The 16,343-nt window shown below is 37.3% G+C and overlaps 1 protein-coding gene across 3 annotated transcripts in view; it reads right to left on the bottom strand.

The window, feature by feature from the left end:
* Grid2 (glutamate ionotropic receptor delta type subunit 2) overlaps nt 1-15,989 on the bottom strand; it is a 1,393,268-nt gene extending 1,377,279 nt beyond the window's left edge. For all 3 annotated transcript variants that reach the window (XM_035448865.1, XM_035448866.1, XM_035448864.1), the window contains exon 1: nt 15,902-15,989. In XM_035448865.1, the coding sequence (XP_035304756.1) occupies nt 15,902-15,989 (88 nt within the window). The remainder of the gene's footprint in view (nt 1-15,901) is intronic.
* Nucleotides 15,990-16,343: the final 354 nt, after the last annotated feature.

Consider the following 16,343-nt stretch of genomic DNA (forward strand, 5'->3'; position numbering starts at 1 on the left):
TGTGTGTGTGTGTGTGTCTGTGTGTCTGTGTGTCTGTGTATGTATATGCATATGAATATCAGTTAAATATATTTAAAAGAACACAAATTTTACCTTTCTTGTTTCTATTGCCTGTGAATATTGGGAAAGAAAAACACCTATAAGTAAATAAAAATAAAGAGAATATTAACCCTTCGGTTAATTTGGTGAAAAAAGTGTGAAGTGAGAGGAAGGAAAACTGTTGCTCAGAGATTATTGTTGGCTATTGGAGGAGTATACACAAAGCAAGTTACAGCCAAGACCCCACCACAAGTTGACCCCACTTCCAGAGGACATCACACTGTCGTGCTACTCTCTCTTGCCTCCTCCCAGTTTGCCTCTAGGCAGTTCCATCTTGTCACCATCAACACAGCAAAAATCTTAATAGAGTCCCTTAACTATCAGGATCTCTGTGTTGGATAATAAATTACTAGTTTATTTGATTTCAAATCGAGCTCACCAGCAACTTTGGCTAGGGAGGCAGAAGGAATTACGAGAATCAGTGCTACAGCATAGATTTTAGGCATCTATTTTACACAAATCTAGAGAGAACAAAATTTGAAGGAATAGTTAACTTACATTCAGATGTTACAATTTATATTCAGCAGAAAAGCCACTATTATTGTAGAAATGGGCTAAACCAGTCATTCTCCATCTTCCTATGCTTGGACACCTTAATACAGTTTCTCATGTTGTGGTGACACCCAATCACAAAATTATTTTCACTGATTCTTCACAATTGTAATTTTGATACTGTTGTGCATTATAATTTAAATATTTGTGCTTACCACTGGTCTTATGAACCTCTGTGAAAGAGTCATTTGACCCCTACAAGGGTTGCAGATTTAGCTCTCCCAGATTGAGAATAACTATACAAAATACAGTTCACTCTTTGACCTCAGATGACATGCACAACCCAGGCCTGTGACCCACCAGACACATAACTTTCAAAGTCAACATCCAGTAGTATGAATGCTGTGTTCAAAATCTAGGGTGGGGGTCTATATTTTCAGTTTTACTACTGTTTGACCGTACAACCAACAAGGTGAAGGCGATATAAATTCAGGTAAAATTAAGATTTGGGAAATTACACAGTTAATAAATGGCAAAATGGCCAAAGCAGGATTTGACTGTGTAATCTGATAGAAAGCTCAAAGTTTGTTTGTTTTTCTACCCTATTTAATCTGCTTAAGAAACAAAAACACCATCTTGTAGTTCTGAAAATTAGCAATCATTACCAGTATTGATTGACTGAATAGATTACTTTGGTAATCTCCACTCATTTAAATTCTAAAGTCAAGTAGAGAACTAAGGACCAAGGCTGAGAAAAGAATAATCACCAATACAGTCCTTGCCTAATCTGCTTCACTGTAAAACGTTTTGATTATACATAGTTTTAAAAGAGGTTACAAAAGATTAGAAACCAAGTGGACCATTCACCCAGAATTCTCCCAAACACATGGAATTATCCCCCCTGAAGAACACTCTTCTAGATGAAGCAGAAAAGGGAATAGCAAGGATGCTGTTCTCTAGGATGTGGTGCTTCGATGTTATACCAAGCTCATGGTTCAAGAATGAATTCTATAAATGGTATCAACTGTTCTGTCATTCAAGCTTGCATTTATGATGATGTTGAACTTCTATGCACATTTCCTATACCACGTCTTTCCATTTACATTTGTGGCTGCCAATGCCTTTACGTTGTTACCATGGATTTACCATATTATCATATGAAAAAGCTTTAAAGACAAAGCCAAGCTTCTCTTTACTGAATTCCCCTGGGATCTGCCTAACTTTCTATGTCCCTTGTCATAGCCCTCACTGGAATTCCATGTTTATTTCAAGTGTAAGTACTTCCTGGTTCTGTTGGGTTTATTTTCCTACTTCCTAGCTGCATGGGCTGGGCCAGGGCCCCCATACTATCCCTGTTCTCCATGATAGGGAGGACAAACGTTTCATTCATCCTGAGAAGTAGTATATGTAATAGAATAGATAACATAAGTACCAAAGTTTTTCTTTCAATGTGATAAAAGCTTACTTATTAACATTTGGAAGTATAGTTGTAACTGAATGTACTGTGCTGAAAAAGAGAAAATTAATAGAAAGCTGACATAACTGTCTAACACATAAAGATTAAACTTGGGATATATTAAAAAATACAAAACATGGGGAACACTATAATATTTCATACCGTATTTACAGCACATTTTCAAATTCAATGAGTACTCTTAAAGAAACCTTTTCATTCTCAAAATAGACCAGCCAAGATGGGAGCCATTGTTAGTTCTTTCAACTAAAATTAAGATACTAATATTGTGGAATCAAATACAGACTTTTAAGGATTATTTAATACTTCAGAAATTTCAGAGGTTGTCTGAGTATTTTGCTTGTCTTAAAAACTGAAAGAATAATGAAAATTGCTTCTGACATCCCTACAATAAAATGTCTTTGCATGACAGTATTATTTCTTATGCACTGAACAGAAAGAAATGCAATAGACATACAATGTAAACAGATATACAATATAACCTCTATATCACAGGGCTCATATGCAGAGACTCCATCCATCTCTCAAACTCAGTAGCAGGCCTGGGCTTAGGCCTTTCTAATCTTGACACCAAAGCCTGACTAACATGGCTGCCTCTACAGCTACTTTGCCAAAACATTTCTTTTGCTTTCTTCTGAATGATTTATAAAGAACTATCCCGTTTTTAAATTCAAACTAGACAATATCATGAAACTCTGATTGCCATTGTATTACATGATATGTCAGTCTGTATTTGTAATCAAAACTTTAATTTTAAAATGTTACACATTCAGTTGGGTAGATTAGGCTCATTGTCAGTTGTTAAATTCAAGGACAATATTTAAAGGGAGAAATGTCAAACTTTAAGCATGTTCATCATCAATGATAAAACAATTTATATGTAATTTTTAACAAAGTGTTTGCAAGGAAGTGATGATATTAGTATGATATTAATAAGAAATATATTAAACCAGGTAATAATGGTATATACAGTCATTTCAGCTACTCAGAAAGCTAACAGAGAAACAAAGGAACACTGGGCTACATGATAAGACACTATCTCTAAAGCTGTATAAAAGGCCTAAATTTCATCTATAATATAATCATGCTGTCATTTTCTTTCATTATGGCATTCTGTTTTCCATTTCACATTAACATCTAAGAAAACACAGATACCAAAATAATAAATGTACACAGCAGTAGCCATAGAAGTCAGAAAAAGAACCTTGATTTTGTTTGTAGAATATTCTACAGATTAGCATGTCTGAATTTGTCAGTTGATGGCTTAGACAGACTCTAAGCACTTATCCTCTACAGGAAGCCAAAGAATGAGTCTAACAAGAAAAACTGATTTCCTAGCAAGGCAAAAACATACTGAACTGGTAGTTTATCTGGAGGAAGAGACCATTGAAGATTTACCATTATTCACAATATATGACTAAAAATATATAAAAAAATAAATTTACAAACAACTAACAATGAATAAAACTTTATCAAAGCCTGATGTGATGTCACATACTATAACCTCACACTTTGTAGAAGGCAGGAAGACAGTGAGTTCTAAGCCAGCTTGGACCATCTAATGAGACTCCATGTCAAAAAATAAATACCCATAATGAAGCCATATAGCTCTACTTGACTACAACACTTTTTCTGACATCTTTTCTTTCTCTAGTTCACCTTGGATTATACTTTCGCTTTTATCATTCATATATACTTCACGGTTCCTTTTCAAGTGACAGTACTCACCTTCTTCCTTTTGGTCTTCTAGAACACAGCATCGTCTGGGAGTCAAGTAGGAATACACTATGAAGGTCTCAGCACATAATGGAAATTTACATTAACAACAAACAACAAGGTTCATTACCTAAACTGCTTTTAATATGTAGCTAAAATCTATGTGTTTTTTAAAAGTCATGATAGTCATGGTATTGAGAACTGAGCTAATGATGAGGCACTGGCTGTCAGTCACAGTATTCCAGGAACAAACTTTTCCAAATAGTAATACTCTTGATCTACTTCCAACCTTTGTTACACAGACACTTCCTCTTTGGTGGTCTGGAAGCTGCAGTTACATCCAACAGTCAAAAGCAAATTCCATCTTCAGAAGCTTGCAAATATTTGGGGAAAATAAAGATTATTTTTTTCTCAGCAAGCCCGAGCCTAGAATTCAGAGGCTGATTTTCCGGTTAACAGACTATCTAAAATCCTTTGCTCCTTCTTCCTGGCTTTTGGCTATTTTGCTGCTCATTAGCATTGCCACTGAAGGGTGAACAGGAAATAGAAAGAATCAAAGCTGTTTGCTATTTATTAACTGTTTGTTACCAACAACAACAAATCTTTTGTGGGAGGGAATATGTATTGAACAGTTACTTTTTGCTCATTTGTTTCTATCCAATTTTAGTATTTGCTGTGTTCTCAGTTACAGCTACATGGTTGAGGTTAGTATCTATGTTTCCTACTAAGATACCATGGCTCTTGTAAAGAAAAAAAATTTTATCTTGCTGTGGGATAAGCTTCTTCTTTCCTTGCTTGGAGTGTAGATGAAAATAAAGATTAGTTGCATGACTAACTTTTGAATTATTGTAATATGCAATATTAATTGCAAAAATAAAATAAAAGGAATTTCAATTTACATATATGGAGAATCTAACATATGACATTAAATTTAAACCATATCTCAATGTTTTTATTTATTCCAGAATCACTAGATATCTAAGCCTCTTTCCATCTTTGTGATTTAATAACACAACTGCTGACATTTGTGGTGTGAGGAAAGAAAAAGAGGCAAATAAATGGTTGGCATTCTGCATTGGCTCTGGCTTTGACATGATTATATTTATTTTGCAGCCCACAGCTACACTAAGGTGAAGGATTAACCATCAGAAAGCTGAGTAAAGAGATTTGTATTATAAATGAGGACTATCTGTAAAGGATAAACTCCTCTTCCTATTTATAAGCTACTTTCTTCTGAAAATATATTTGGCTTATGGCACTGTCAAGATTCCATCAACAAGACATTTATTGAATTCCCACAATTCCCCATGCTGTAGTGGACCATATCCATCCAATTGGAAGACCCAAATTGCTCTTACTTCAGCGTCCTAATAGAAAAATATGTTCCAAGGACTCAGATACCTCTAAATTCTCTTCAGGGATAAGAGGCACAGGTCACCTAGATGATGAAATGAGACATTAAAGCCTAAATATTTAGGTATCACATGTCAAAATTAACATTTTCTAGGCCTGTCTGCCAAATGTCCTGCACCAAATTCATAAGTGACTCAATATATTTACTTTAAATGTAGCATGAAAATGAAAATATAGATCATGGTTTTTCTATTTGAATAGCCAATTACATAGAATGTTTGAAATTTACCAGGTAGGTATAGTAACAGATAACAAGACAACATGTCAGTTAAGTCTGGTTATGAGATGCAACCAACACAAGTGCAGGGTAATCATTGAAAAATAATATTGTTCAGAAAATAACCCAATGACCTCATGCAGGCTACATTTATTTTGGTCTATGCTAAGAGTTAACAATACATCTCCAAAAACAACTAACAATGCTCTTGTTGTCATCCAAGAAGCATTTGAGTAGATCTACAATTGTCACAGCTCCATTCACACAAATTTATATGTTGGCAAATTGCTGCTGTTGAGTTTTTGAAAATGAATCAGCTTCTGGTTTTAGTTCACCTTAAACTACATGCAACAGAACACCTGCAGTAATTCATTTGTCTCTTCAATTTCTAAAATATTACCGGGCCTGGGTTTTTAAGAACAATATGTCAATCTGAAATGTACTGCCAATGGCATATGACATTTTAATGATGTTGATAATAAGGAGATTTAGTACTTCATCAATTTTAGGTACTCATCCCAACTAAGTTTAGTTATAAATCTGCTTCAAAATTCTGTCAACTGACTGCATGACACCATCCCAAGAGGTCACACACTACTATGTTAACAAATATATTTTGACATCCTGCATTCTGTCAAATGGCTGCACTTCACCATACCAAGAAGTCATGGACTACTAGGTTACAAATACTTTTGTATATCCTATATTCCAATAATACACTCTTCACTCATAAAACAATTGTCCTTTTTGCTAATTATTTCTGATCCCAAACTAGACTTTAATCTTCTGACTTTTCATGGTTTTCCTGTTTACACCTCAATTAATACATGTATCCAAGCAGAAATATCTATGTGACACTTGCATTATTCCCACTGGGGGAGAGGGTCTTACAGAGGATCTAGCAATAGAGAAGAATACAGAAAAATAATGAAAGTCCTAGTTCAATACAGATATTAACCGAAGCACAACACTAACATGATATACACAACTTGCTGCTATATTAATAGACTTAGGAATGCATTAAGATTCACTTCCAAATATTTCTAAGCTTAGAAAATTTAGAACATTTCCTTTCCTCATTTTCACCTGTGACTGAAAAGCTGTCAGCTGTGGTATAGCACAAATAGAAGTGAAAGATCCATAAAAGGAAATGTTTAAGTGTGTCACTGAAAATTACCATAACATGAATTTCTGTTTTCAAATGAAAACTATTGCCCTATAAAACAATTACATTCTCCCTTTTGAGTGAAATAGTTCTGAGAGATTTTAAGCAAATCAAACGCATGTAAGAATTTATTTACAAGAATTTTATGATCAGTTCAAAAGTATGTATTATAACAAGAGTTGCATTATATTTCATTATCATCCATCAGTTTAGAATATTATATATTCATGATAATTACTAGAGTGTAACAGAAGTAAATAGTTATTCTACTTGCAACACATGTCAGACATTTAAGTTGTAATCCTCTCACAATTTTAGGTAAGAAATATTAAGTAAAACATCAGTGGTGAACTGGAAAACTAAATGAAACAAATAAGCAGAATAATAAATATGTTTCAGAACCACATGTAAGTTTCTCACTAGGGCCAGTTACAATCAGCTTGACCAAGTATGACTTATCTAAGACTACAATTATAAAATAAGATGAGCCGGTGAAGGCACACACCTTTAAATCCCAGCACACTGGGAAGAAGAGGCAGGTGGGGCTCCATGAGTTTGAGACCAGCCTGGTCTACAGAGTGAGTGGGACAGCCAGGAGCGTTTCACAGAGAAACAATCTTGTATACCAAACAAAGAACAAAAAAAATATGTGTTTTCTTACTATTCAAACCTAAACTCCAGGAATCAAACAAATTTGGAAAAAATATATTTTTAAAGACTGTAACTCTGTTATGATTCTTCTAAGTGAAATATCTTTATGAAAATGCCTCTATGTGAACACTCCCAAATTTCAAAAATCAGTCCCAACCTGTGTTTCTTACTATCTCCTGCAATCCTTGCCTTCTCCTCCTCGCTTGTCTTCAGTCTTCTAGAAGCCCCAGGTCTCAGTGCATTCTTTTAACTATTGCCAGCCTCTATATTTTCACTTCCTGCTCACTGAACACACTTTTCTCCAGCTCATCTCTGTCCTGAAGTTTTCTAGAATAATCTTTTATATATTCATCTTAACAACATCTCACTTCATCTTCCAAGGAATACTGCCCTTGCTTTTCTTCTAGAAATTTCTCTGACACTGGCTTCTATTGTGTTTCACGGGGGCACTTATCTGTCTCTCCTCCTGGCTTCCCTCTATCAGCTTAACCGCTCCATTCTTCAAGGCTCTCGTATCAGAGATCTTCTGCCTCAGTCATCTTCCCCACTTACTTATTGAAGGCCAAATACCATGAGGAATTCTAAATTTCTTCTATAATGTTTATACACATAAAATAAAATGGATTAAGCCTAAAACTGGAGGTCCAACATAAATACAAAATTGAGTAAAGCCTACTTGGATTCCTATCTAACAATTACCCACTGTCCAATTTTTGATTCACAGTCACACACTTACTTCAGCTTCTCACCCATAGAAAGCAGTTTGGAAGCCTACAAGCCCTGAACCTTTCCCAATACATGAGAAAATCCTGATTTTTGCAATCTTATATACACGATCTAATGACAGCTCTTCCCCTTCAGCCACCAACTGAACTCAAGTCACAGAAGACAAACTACAGTTCTATGCCACCTAGTACAGACAGCTCCAAAAACCTTAGACTGTCACATGATCCAGAAGTCTCTCCCACATTTGCTTTACTTGTAGGTCAGATTTGATTCCCTTCTACTTACCACTTTGCTCATTAAACGATACTCAAAATGGCTTTCAAAATGTCCCTTCGCAAATTAAACTGACTCCTAGTGTCTTGTCTCACAGTCATTGTCCTTGCAACAATCGCTGTCTAAAACCCTTTACATGATATAGATATGCCTCATGCCCTTTAAATCAAGTCTTTTCTCTGCTGAGAGTTATTACCATGCCACCCCACCTGAAGTAGAGTGCTGTGTCACCTGCCAGTCTCTCATTTACCTTAGTAGTGATTATTACAGTGATATGTTATATCCATTTTTTATTTAGTAGTCTCCCCTACAAGATTGAAAAATTCAGAACAACAAAAAAGTAGCTTACTCGGTATTTTAATTCTAGGAATCCTATGGAGTCATTTAGAAGGCAGTTGGCAATTTTATAGATTTGGAAATGTGGCAGTACTAGGCTTTCCTCTAAGGTCCATGGTATCACTAGCCATGGATACTTAACTAGGTTTTGAGTGCCAGAAATGAATTCCCTCATACTGAGCCAGTCTTAAGTTCAATTGAGTAGTTATTGGTTATCCCCAATATATATGTCATGCTACTATTGTGGTTTTAAGGTATGAGCAACATTAAATGGACTCAGCAATATATATATATATATATATATATGTGTGTGTGTGTGTGTGTGTGTGTGTGTGTGTGTGTAATAACACATATATAACAATAATAATTATAAAGAAATAGGTCATGAAGTTAAGAGGGACTGTGGGCCACAACAGGATTTGGAGTCAGAGAGACGAAAGTGGGGGAAGAAATTATGTAAATATAGTTCTCAAGTATTAAATGATCAAAAATTATAACAAATGTTAAAAAAGGTTCACTGACAGATTCTTATATGTTGAGAGAAATGTCTGTATTACCCTGTCATTCTATGAATACTAACTCCTAGAATTATAATGGTTTACTAATGAAGCAATGATCTTGCTTAAAATCACTTGGGAGAAAGTAGATGCTTGTAATGGCAAATACTAATATTTATTTTAAACAATACTTTGAATCATTGTGGGATAAAGTAAAATTATGTACTTACTATTTTAATACAATCAATAACTTGATATTTATGAATAGGAGTATGTGGTAATAAGATAGCTAACTAGATTGATTTACAAACTTTAAACATACAGACCATTCCGGTACTTAGCTTGGAATACCTCTCACTCTGTTTCCATCTACTACAGAAGCTATCAGTGAGTCAACACAGCATAGTTACACATTGAGGCTACTTGATGAATAGAGGTGTGTACAAGCAGAAATGAATGGAACAGTAATCAACCAAATGAAGAACTTTAAGCTGCCTATATCATTACATCTTTACATGATACATTTGTGAGTGAGATCACTCCTGTCCTAATATTAGCAGAATGCTTTAAATTGCCCAGTTATTGAGGCAGTGTAGATACTGCTGATTAGAGCCTGCCTGCTTACCCCTGAAGTCAGTACTAATGAGCCAGCACTTGAGTGTGGCATGCCTTGAGTAACACTGTGTGTGATGCCCTGGTAGGGATGTTAGTGAAATTAAAAACAAAATCTACTATAAAGCAAATCCATCTCACTCCAAATGATACTACAGCTACCCAGTGAATCTAATTAGAAAATATATTAATCATAATTCTTGTTTGTACCAAAACCATCTTAATAACTGGCTCTTTAGTAGAATGATTATAGTTTCATATTTCCACTATTGTTTTTTAAGGTCACCCTAAAATTTGCTGTTAAGTATAACTCTCTGTATCATATTTGATTGTGTCTCTTCTCCCAATTTCTTTTTGACACTCTTTTAATATAGAATTTTCTTTTTGATCACTTAATTTTAGAGCTTAAATGTGCTTGAGTTTGGAGTTTATAATGAAGAGACTTAGAGAATTAAAAAATGTCCAATATTCTCAATTAACTGTTTATAAAATTGATACTTTGTGTGAACCAAACAGAATGTGAGTCCAGAGTATTTCTTATCATATCTTAAATTGATCATCTGCTTTTCAAATTCACTTGACATTTATACCTATAACCAAAACCTAGTTCATCAATTTAAATGAGTAGAACCCATAAATACCCTTAATAAGCCATCTCAGAATAACCTTAATATACTTCTTCTTCTTTTTTTGTTTTTTGAGACAGGGTTTCTCTGTGTAGCTTTGGAGCCTATCCTGGCTCTCACTCTGGAGACCAGGCTGGCCTCGAACTCACAGAGATCCGCCTGCCTCTGCCTCCTGAGTGCTGGGATTAAAGGCATGTGCCACCTACGTCCAGCTTTTTTTATTTATTTTTTGTTTTTTTATATACTTCTTAATATAGGTATCTGATTACTTGATTTTACTTCAGGTATTTAAAGTGCATTATTTCATATAATAATTAAATAGTTATTAATATTGACATTTGGCAAATTATAAAAGAATAAGAAAACGTTTCCATTTAGCTTAGGTCATATTCACTATAAATATGTGATTACAACAATGTTTGACTTATTGCATTGACAATTGACTTATATTTCATCTTCTACTATGCTGAAATAATTAAAGAAAACAAGAAATTATCAGGTAGCACACACATTGATTCAAATGACTGAATAAGACAGTATTCTTGCTCATGACTGTATTGATTGTATGCCTGATACATAAAGTTTTCTGATACATAAAACTTCATATTAAACAGGTAAAGTTACATGAAAACATAGGTGATCATGAAGGATATGCATTATGTTTAGACGTTTCTGTATTTGTGTACACATATGTAACTTTCATATCTCTGTTTATAGGCATCTCCTCACAAACATCCATCAGTCTGCAGCTATAGGGCTCCCAGAGATGAGAAGAACCACTCCAGTAAGAACTAACACATAGCTTCATTCCCTGCTATCTGACTGTACCAACACTACTCATCATTCAGCAGGCTTCCTGCTGTCCTAGTTTTTTTCCTCACAGGAACATTAATTTAAGAAAATATCCAAGGTTGATTTTAAATTGATTTAAAATTTACAGTGTTAAATCTATCAATCTAACTTTTATAGAAATTAGCATGTATTGATATATTCTAGAGTAACATATGTAAGAATGAAAAAACAAAATTAATACATACTCTTCTACTTAAAAGATAAAAACAACTGTATTTTCCAGCATCACAAATCTCATCAAGTAGACACTTTTTTCTGATAATTTCAAAAATTACTTCTTTTTTCATGTAGGACTACAAAGGAACAGTTCAGAAGGCAGTGACACCTAATGGTAAAGATATTCCTATAGGCTGTAAACCTATTTCCATTAAACATTAGGTATTCAGCAATACCAAGTATTGTTACTGTTATGTTGTCTATAATAAAAAATGGACCAATGATCCAATACAAATGGGATTGCCTTACTCATAATACTATAAGTGGGTAAACGAAGAAAAAATTCTGAATAGAATATAGAGTTTTAAAATCATAATGTACCATTAAGATGAATTTATAGCATGGAAAAATAAGCCATTGAGGTCAGAATTGAATGAAATTTATCTTCCATTGCTTCCAAAAATTTCCATTACTCTCTATTTTTAGATAAGTCAAATGTTAATCACTGTGATTTTTACTTATATTTGAATGAAAATTTATTGGAGATATTTAGTGAATATATATTTCATCTGGAGTAGACAGCAAAGGTCCTTGTTATAATATTTATTAGTCATGTCACGGTTGATGTCTTTGATTAATAACAACACTGTCTAATTTAATTCACATCAGAATTGTGCTTCAAAGAACTGTATTAATCATACAGGAAAGAACAACAATAAAATATGTGTCTTGATACTTTTTGTAAGTTTATTTCTATTTACATATAACCTAGGGAACAAACAGCTGCTATAGCAAAAATAAAGGGGGGGGGAAACAATTTGGGCTACATGATGCAAAAAGTCCAGACGTCTGTTTGAGGTCACTGGCTAACCAGTAAGTATCATGTGAAGAAAATGAAATACTCTAGAAAAAAATAGTTATTATATGCCTCCTGGGAATGCATTTATAATCATAGTTAGTAAAATAGATCCCAGAACAAACGTAGGAAAACAAATGCTTTCAATTGCTTGTCTGGTGGTGTTCATATGTGCTAAACATTCATTCACTAGTCCAGTTGTATACCTTGAACATCCTGCTGAGGAACGCATGCTGTGAACTCTCTTAGCCTCTCACAACAACAGAGTTGATTATTGTGATCCTGAAAATGAAGTGTCATTTGCTTATGAGAGAAGTCAATAGATGGTTTTCTACTCTTTTGACATAGACATTTTACTAAGACTGATAACAGCCAAAATTTGCTAGTAATGTGTGTAGTAAATGAATGAGTACAGTCCTTGCATGTTTCCTTATAGAGATATGTGACTGAGGATAGCTACTCTACAATCTGCTCTTTGAGCACAAGGACTAGATAAAGAAACGAGCATATATTAAACTGTTAAAACGTGCGATCCTCCATATTAGATAGGAAGCAAAACACAAACTGTGCAGTTGACTGGAAATGCCACCTAATCCCTGCTTAATTAAAGCAGCACAGGCTACACTCCTGTTGTGTTCAGGGAGCACAGAGTGTGGGACGACTGATGGATGAGGAAAATAGCAGTCAGCGTGGCTAATCTTAAAGACTTGGGAGCTTTCTAGCTACATAAATCAGCGCGACTTCTGAATAGCCTCATAAAACACCGTATCATTGCCATTCCACTCACGACGTTTTGGTTCTTCCTACAGCATGCAGATCGTTAGGAAACTTCTAAGCAATCAAGTAATGTGGGTCTGATGAAATTACTCAATCAATGCACAGGCCCAAAGTGGAAGCGTAATTCAAACTTGCATAGTTTTAATATGTCAAAGACCTTTCTTTCACCAGGGCAAAGGAGGTGATTCAACATGAAGTTCTATGTGTATGTGTGTATATGGATTTAGCAAATAAGTACATGCAACCCGTAAATACCCCTAAAATATGATAAACAGAAAATCCAAGCAATTACAATATTATGTATTTTGAGTAGAATAAATGCATATTCCTCTCAATCATTATGGTTCAAACATTAAAATATATTTTATGACATAGTAAAATAATTCAACAAATTTAACTAAATTTATTCAACAAAATATTAAAGTTTAATATGCAATTGTTTTTATTACACTAACTGCATGAAGTAAAAGGAGAGTGGTAAGACTTTTCATACACATACCATGGCTCAATATCAAAAGCATCCTGTAAAAACTCCTCAATAGAGAAATGACATTTTATTTTTCCAGTGTGCCTGAACTACCATTGGAACCACTTCCCCACCAGAGTAAGGAAACCTTTATTTCTGGCTATCTCTTGACATCTCTAGAGGTGAACTATTACTTTCCCAAAGGTGTCATCCTTTTCAGCCTTTGAGTCCTGAGCTAATACACTCCTAATATTGACATTTCTCATATAATTTCTTGAAAGCAATCACCTAAAGAATATTCCTTTCCCTCACCGACCCTTTTACTGCAAGCTGGCTGACCCAGCGCATGTTAGCTGCTGCCTTACAAGTTAAATACAGGTGTTCCAGATTTGGATTTCTCATACTTTGGGCAAATGTGCAGAAAGGGGGGCATTTAACCTTTGAAGTACACATAACTTGGCAAGTTTTCAGTACATTATAAGAGATATGAAGCTTTTAAAACTCTGTAAGCTTCCTTGCAGTACTAGGTAGTCTATAAAAGAAGCCAACTCCCTTGCCTAATGCATTAATTTCATTTAGGCCGAATTAATTGAAAAAGAAGTATTTCAGTTGGCTATACAGAGTTGATGCACACAGCTAGATTTCTAAAGAAATGTGTAATAGCTGCACGGGCCTTTTTAAAGTATCTGGTTATAAATAAGTAAGCCATTTCACTCTGAGAGACAACAGTGAGAAATATACAGTTATCTCCTACTCTGAACCAAATGTCCAGACTGCATTGTAAAATAGTATTCCTCTCTTCAAGAATACCAAGATATAAACACGTATATGTGTTTGTAAACATGTAGAGCACAGAATAAGCAAGAAAATAAGTACTTATCTATAAGTCCCTGTGAGGGGAGCAAACAAATCAGAAACCCCTAAGTGACTATACAGAAAGGTATACTGATCACACCCCCACAGTCTTGCCGTCCTCACAACTAGACAGAAATTCATGCCACTTCTTTATGAGCAGCATGGTTAAGTTCCAAACTCTTATCTGAGCGTTCCTGAATCCCTCAATGAGACCATCATTTCTCCCTGGAAAGTTCTGAACCAACAGGCACTGCTAGCCCCCAGGCAAAATGGGATCCAGCAGGCCAGCTATCTAATGTTTCATTTTCTTAATGCACCAGGGCAAGGCTTTCTGAATTCTGACCTCATTACCCCTTGCACAGAGACATACAGTCCCATTGATATAAATGATAGAGGACTGCAGACATGTTTACGGACATAGCCTATAATACCAAAAGAAGGGAGCCCCCTGCAGCTAAGGATCTGTCCACCAGGACACAAACACCAGGAAGAAGCCCCTTGCTTGGGAGGACCTGCCACCTGCAGCTGGTTCAACTGTCAGTGTGTGTGTGTGTGTGTGTGTGTGTGTGTGTGTGTGTGTGTGTGTGTGTGTGACGGTGGAAGGACAAGGGAGAAGCTGTGACCCATCTGTCGCCTGGATTTGCAGAAGAGGAAACCGTTTGTACAGATAAAAGTCCTGTACCAAAGAGAAGAAGAAAAAAGAAAAAAACAAAATTCTCCCAGAGGGGTTTCACTGCAGTCCAGCAAAGGAACCTTGCTTGCCCAGGAGGCGAGTTTCCGAAAAGGAAATCATTATCTTAACGCAGGAATACTGCAAAAGCCCATCTCCACTCAGCTCTCAAGGATTAGCAAGTGAGAAGAGTTGGAGCCCTCAGCTGCGGGCACCCTGCATGATAATGACTCCAGCCCCGCCGCTCCCGCCGCGCCGCCGGCCGCTCTGTTCGCCAATAGGTGGGGCCAGGATCCTGGCGACCCGCCGGCCCTCAGGGATCCAGGGCGCAGAGCTCGCCCAGGCTCAGCTCCGGAGGCGGCTGTCAGCGGCAGCTGGGTCTGGCCGGGCCACGAGAGCGGCCTGCACCGGTTTCAGCGTCTCCTACGCTCCGAGCCCAGAGCCTGTGCCCCGCCATCCTCTCCCGTCACCGTGTGGCGGGGACCGCAGAGGACCGCGAGCCTGGGCGTCCGCACCGCTCGCCGCAGCGGACTCGGCCGCTCAGGATGCAAAACCACCTGTTCGAGCCGCGGGGAGCACCCCCAGCCCCAGCCCGCCTCTCTCCCCGCGGATGACACTGCCAGCACCCCCACCCCCGTGATTTTTTTTTTTTTTAATGGCTCAAATATACATCCGGGAAAAATCGGGAAGCTTAGAGTCAATCAAACTTCCTTCTCCCCACAACCCGAGTCCCCCCACTCCTGCGCGGAGACCAGCTTGAGACCCCTGCTCCCGACCCGCACTCCCCATCCTCCCTCCCTCCGCGCGGGGAGGCTCAACCACAGCCGAGGGAAAGCTGAGCCTGTGTGAGCGCGGGCACTGAGGGGCGCGAACCCAGGCCACTCCAGCAGCAGTCAGAGCCTCAGGGGGGTGGGGGAGCAGAGATTACTGCCAAGGAAACGCTAGGGAAAATCGCCACAAGCCCTGTCTTACCGATATGGATGATGGAATCAGCGGTCGCCAGGTCCCAGGTTCGAGACCACCAGAGGGACAGAAACAAGAGCAAGGGGAAAACTTCCATCCTCCGATGCAGACCTTCCTTGACCACGACTTTGCTTCCAATACGTAGATATTCTTTTAACCGGTCCACAGAGTTTGAGGTCACGGTAGAGTTGAGTGCCGCTTTCCCACTAATTTCCAAATCCCTCTTGTCAAAGGCACAGCCTTTCTTAGTCGCCGAGGAGGCACAGGCGACCCGATTGCTAGCACAGTCGGAGGCAGCCTCCTCCCAAACCCTGTCACTCGGAGAGGAATTTTGGCATCGCCAGAGTTGTTTGCAGTTCGGCTTTTTAAAAATGTATCCAGCCTTGGCTGCTCTCGGACAGGGGGCGAGGCTGGCGCTCAGACGGTGGCCGTGGCCGCGCGGGGGCCGCGG

Source organism: Cricetulus griseus, chromosome 8 (genome assembly GCF_003668045.3).
Source record: "Cricetulus griseus strain 17A/GY chromosome 8, alternate assembly CriGri-PICRH-1.0, whole genome shotgun sequence".
NCBI classification, from domain to species: domain Eukaryota; kingdom Metazoa; phylum Chordata; class Mammalia; order Rodentia; family Cricetidae; genus Cricetulus; species Cricetulus griseus.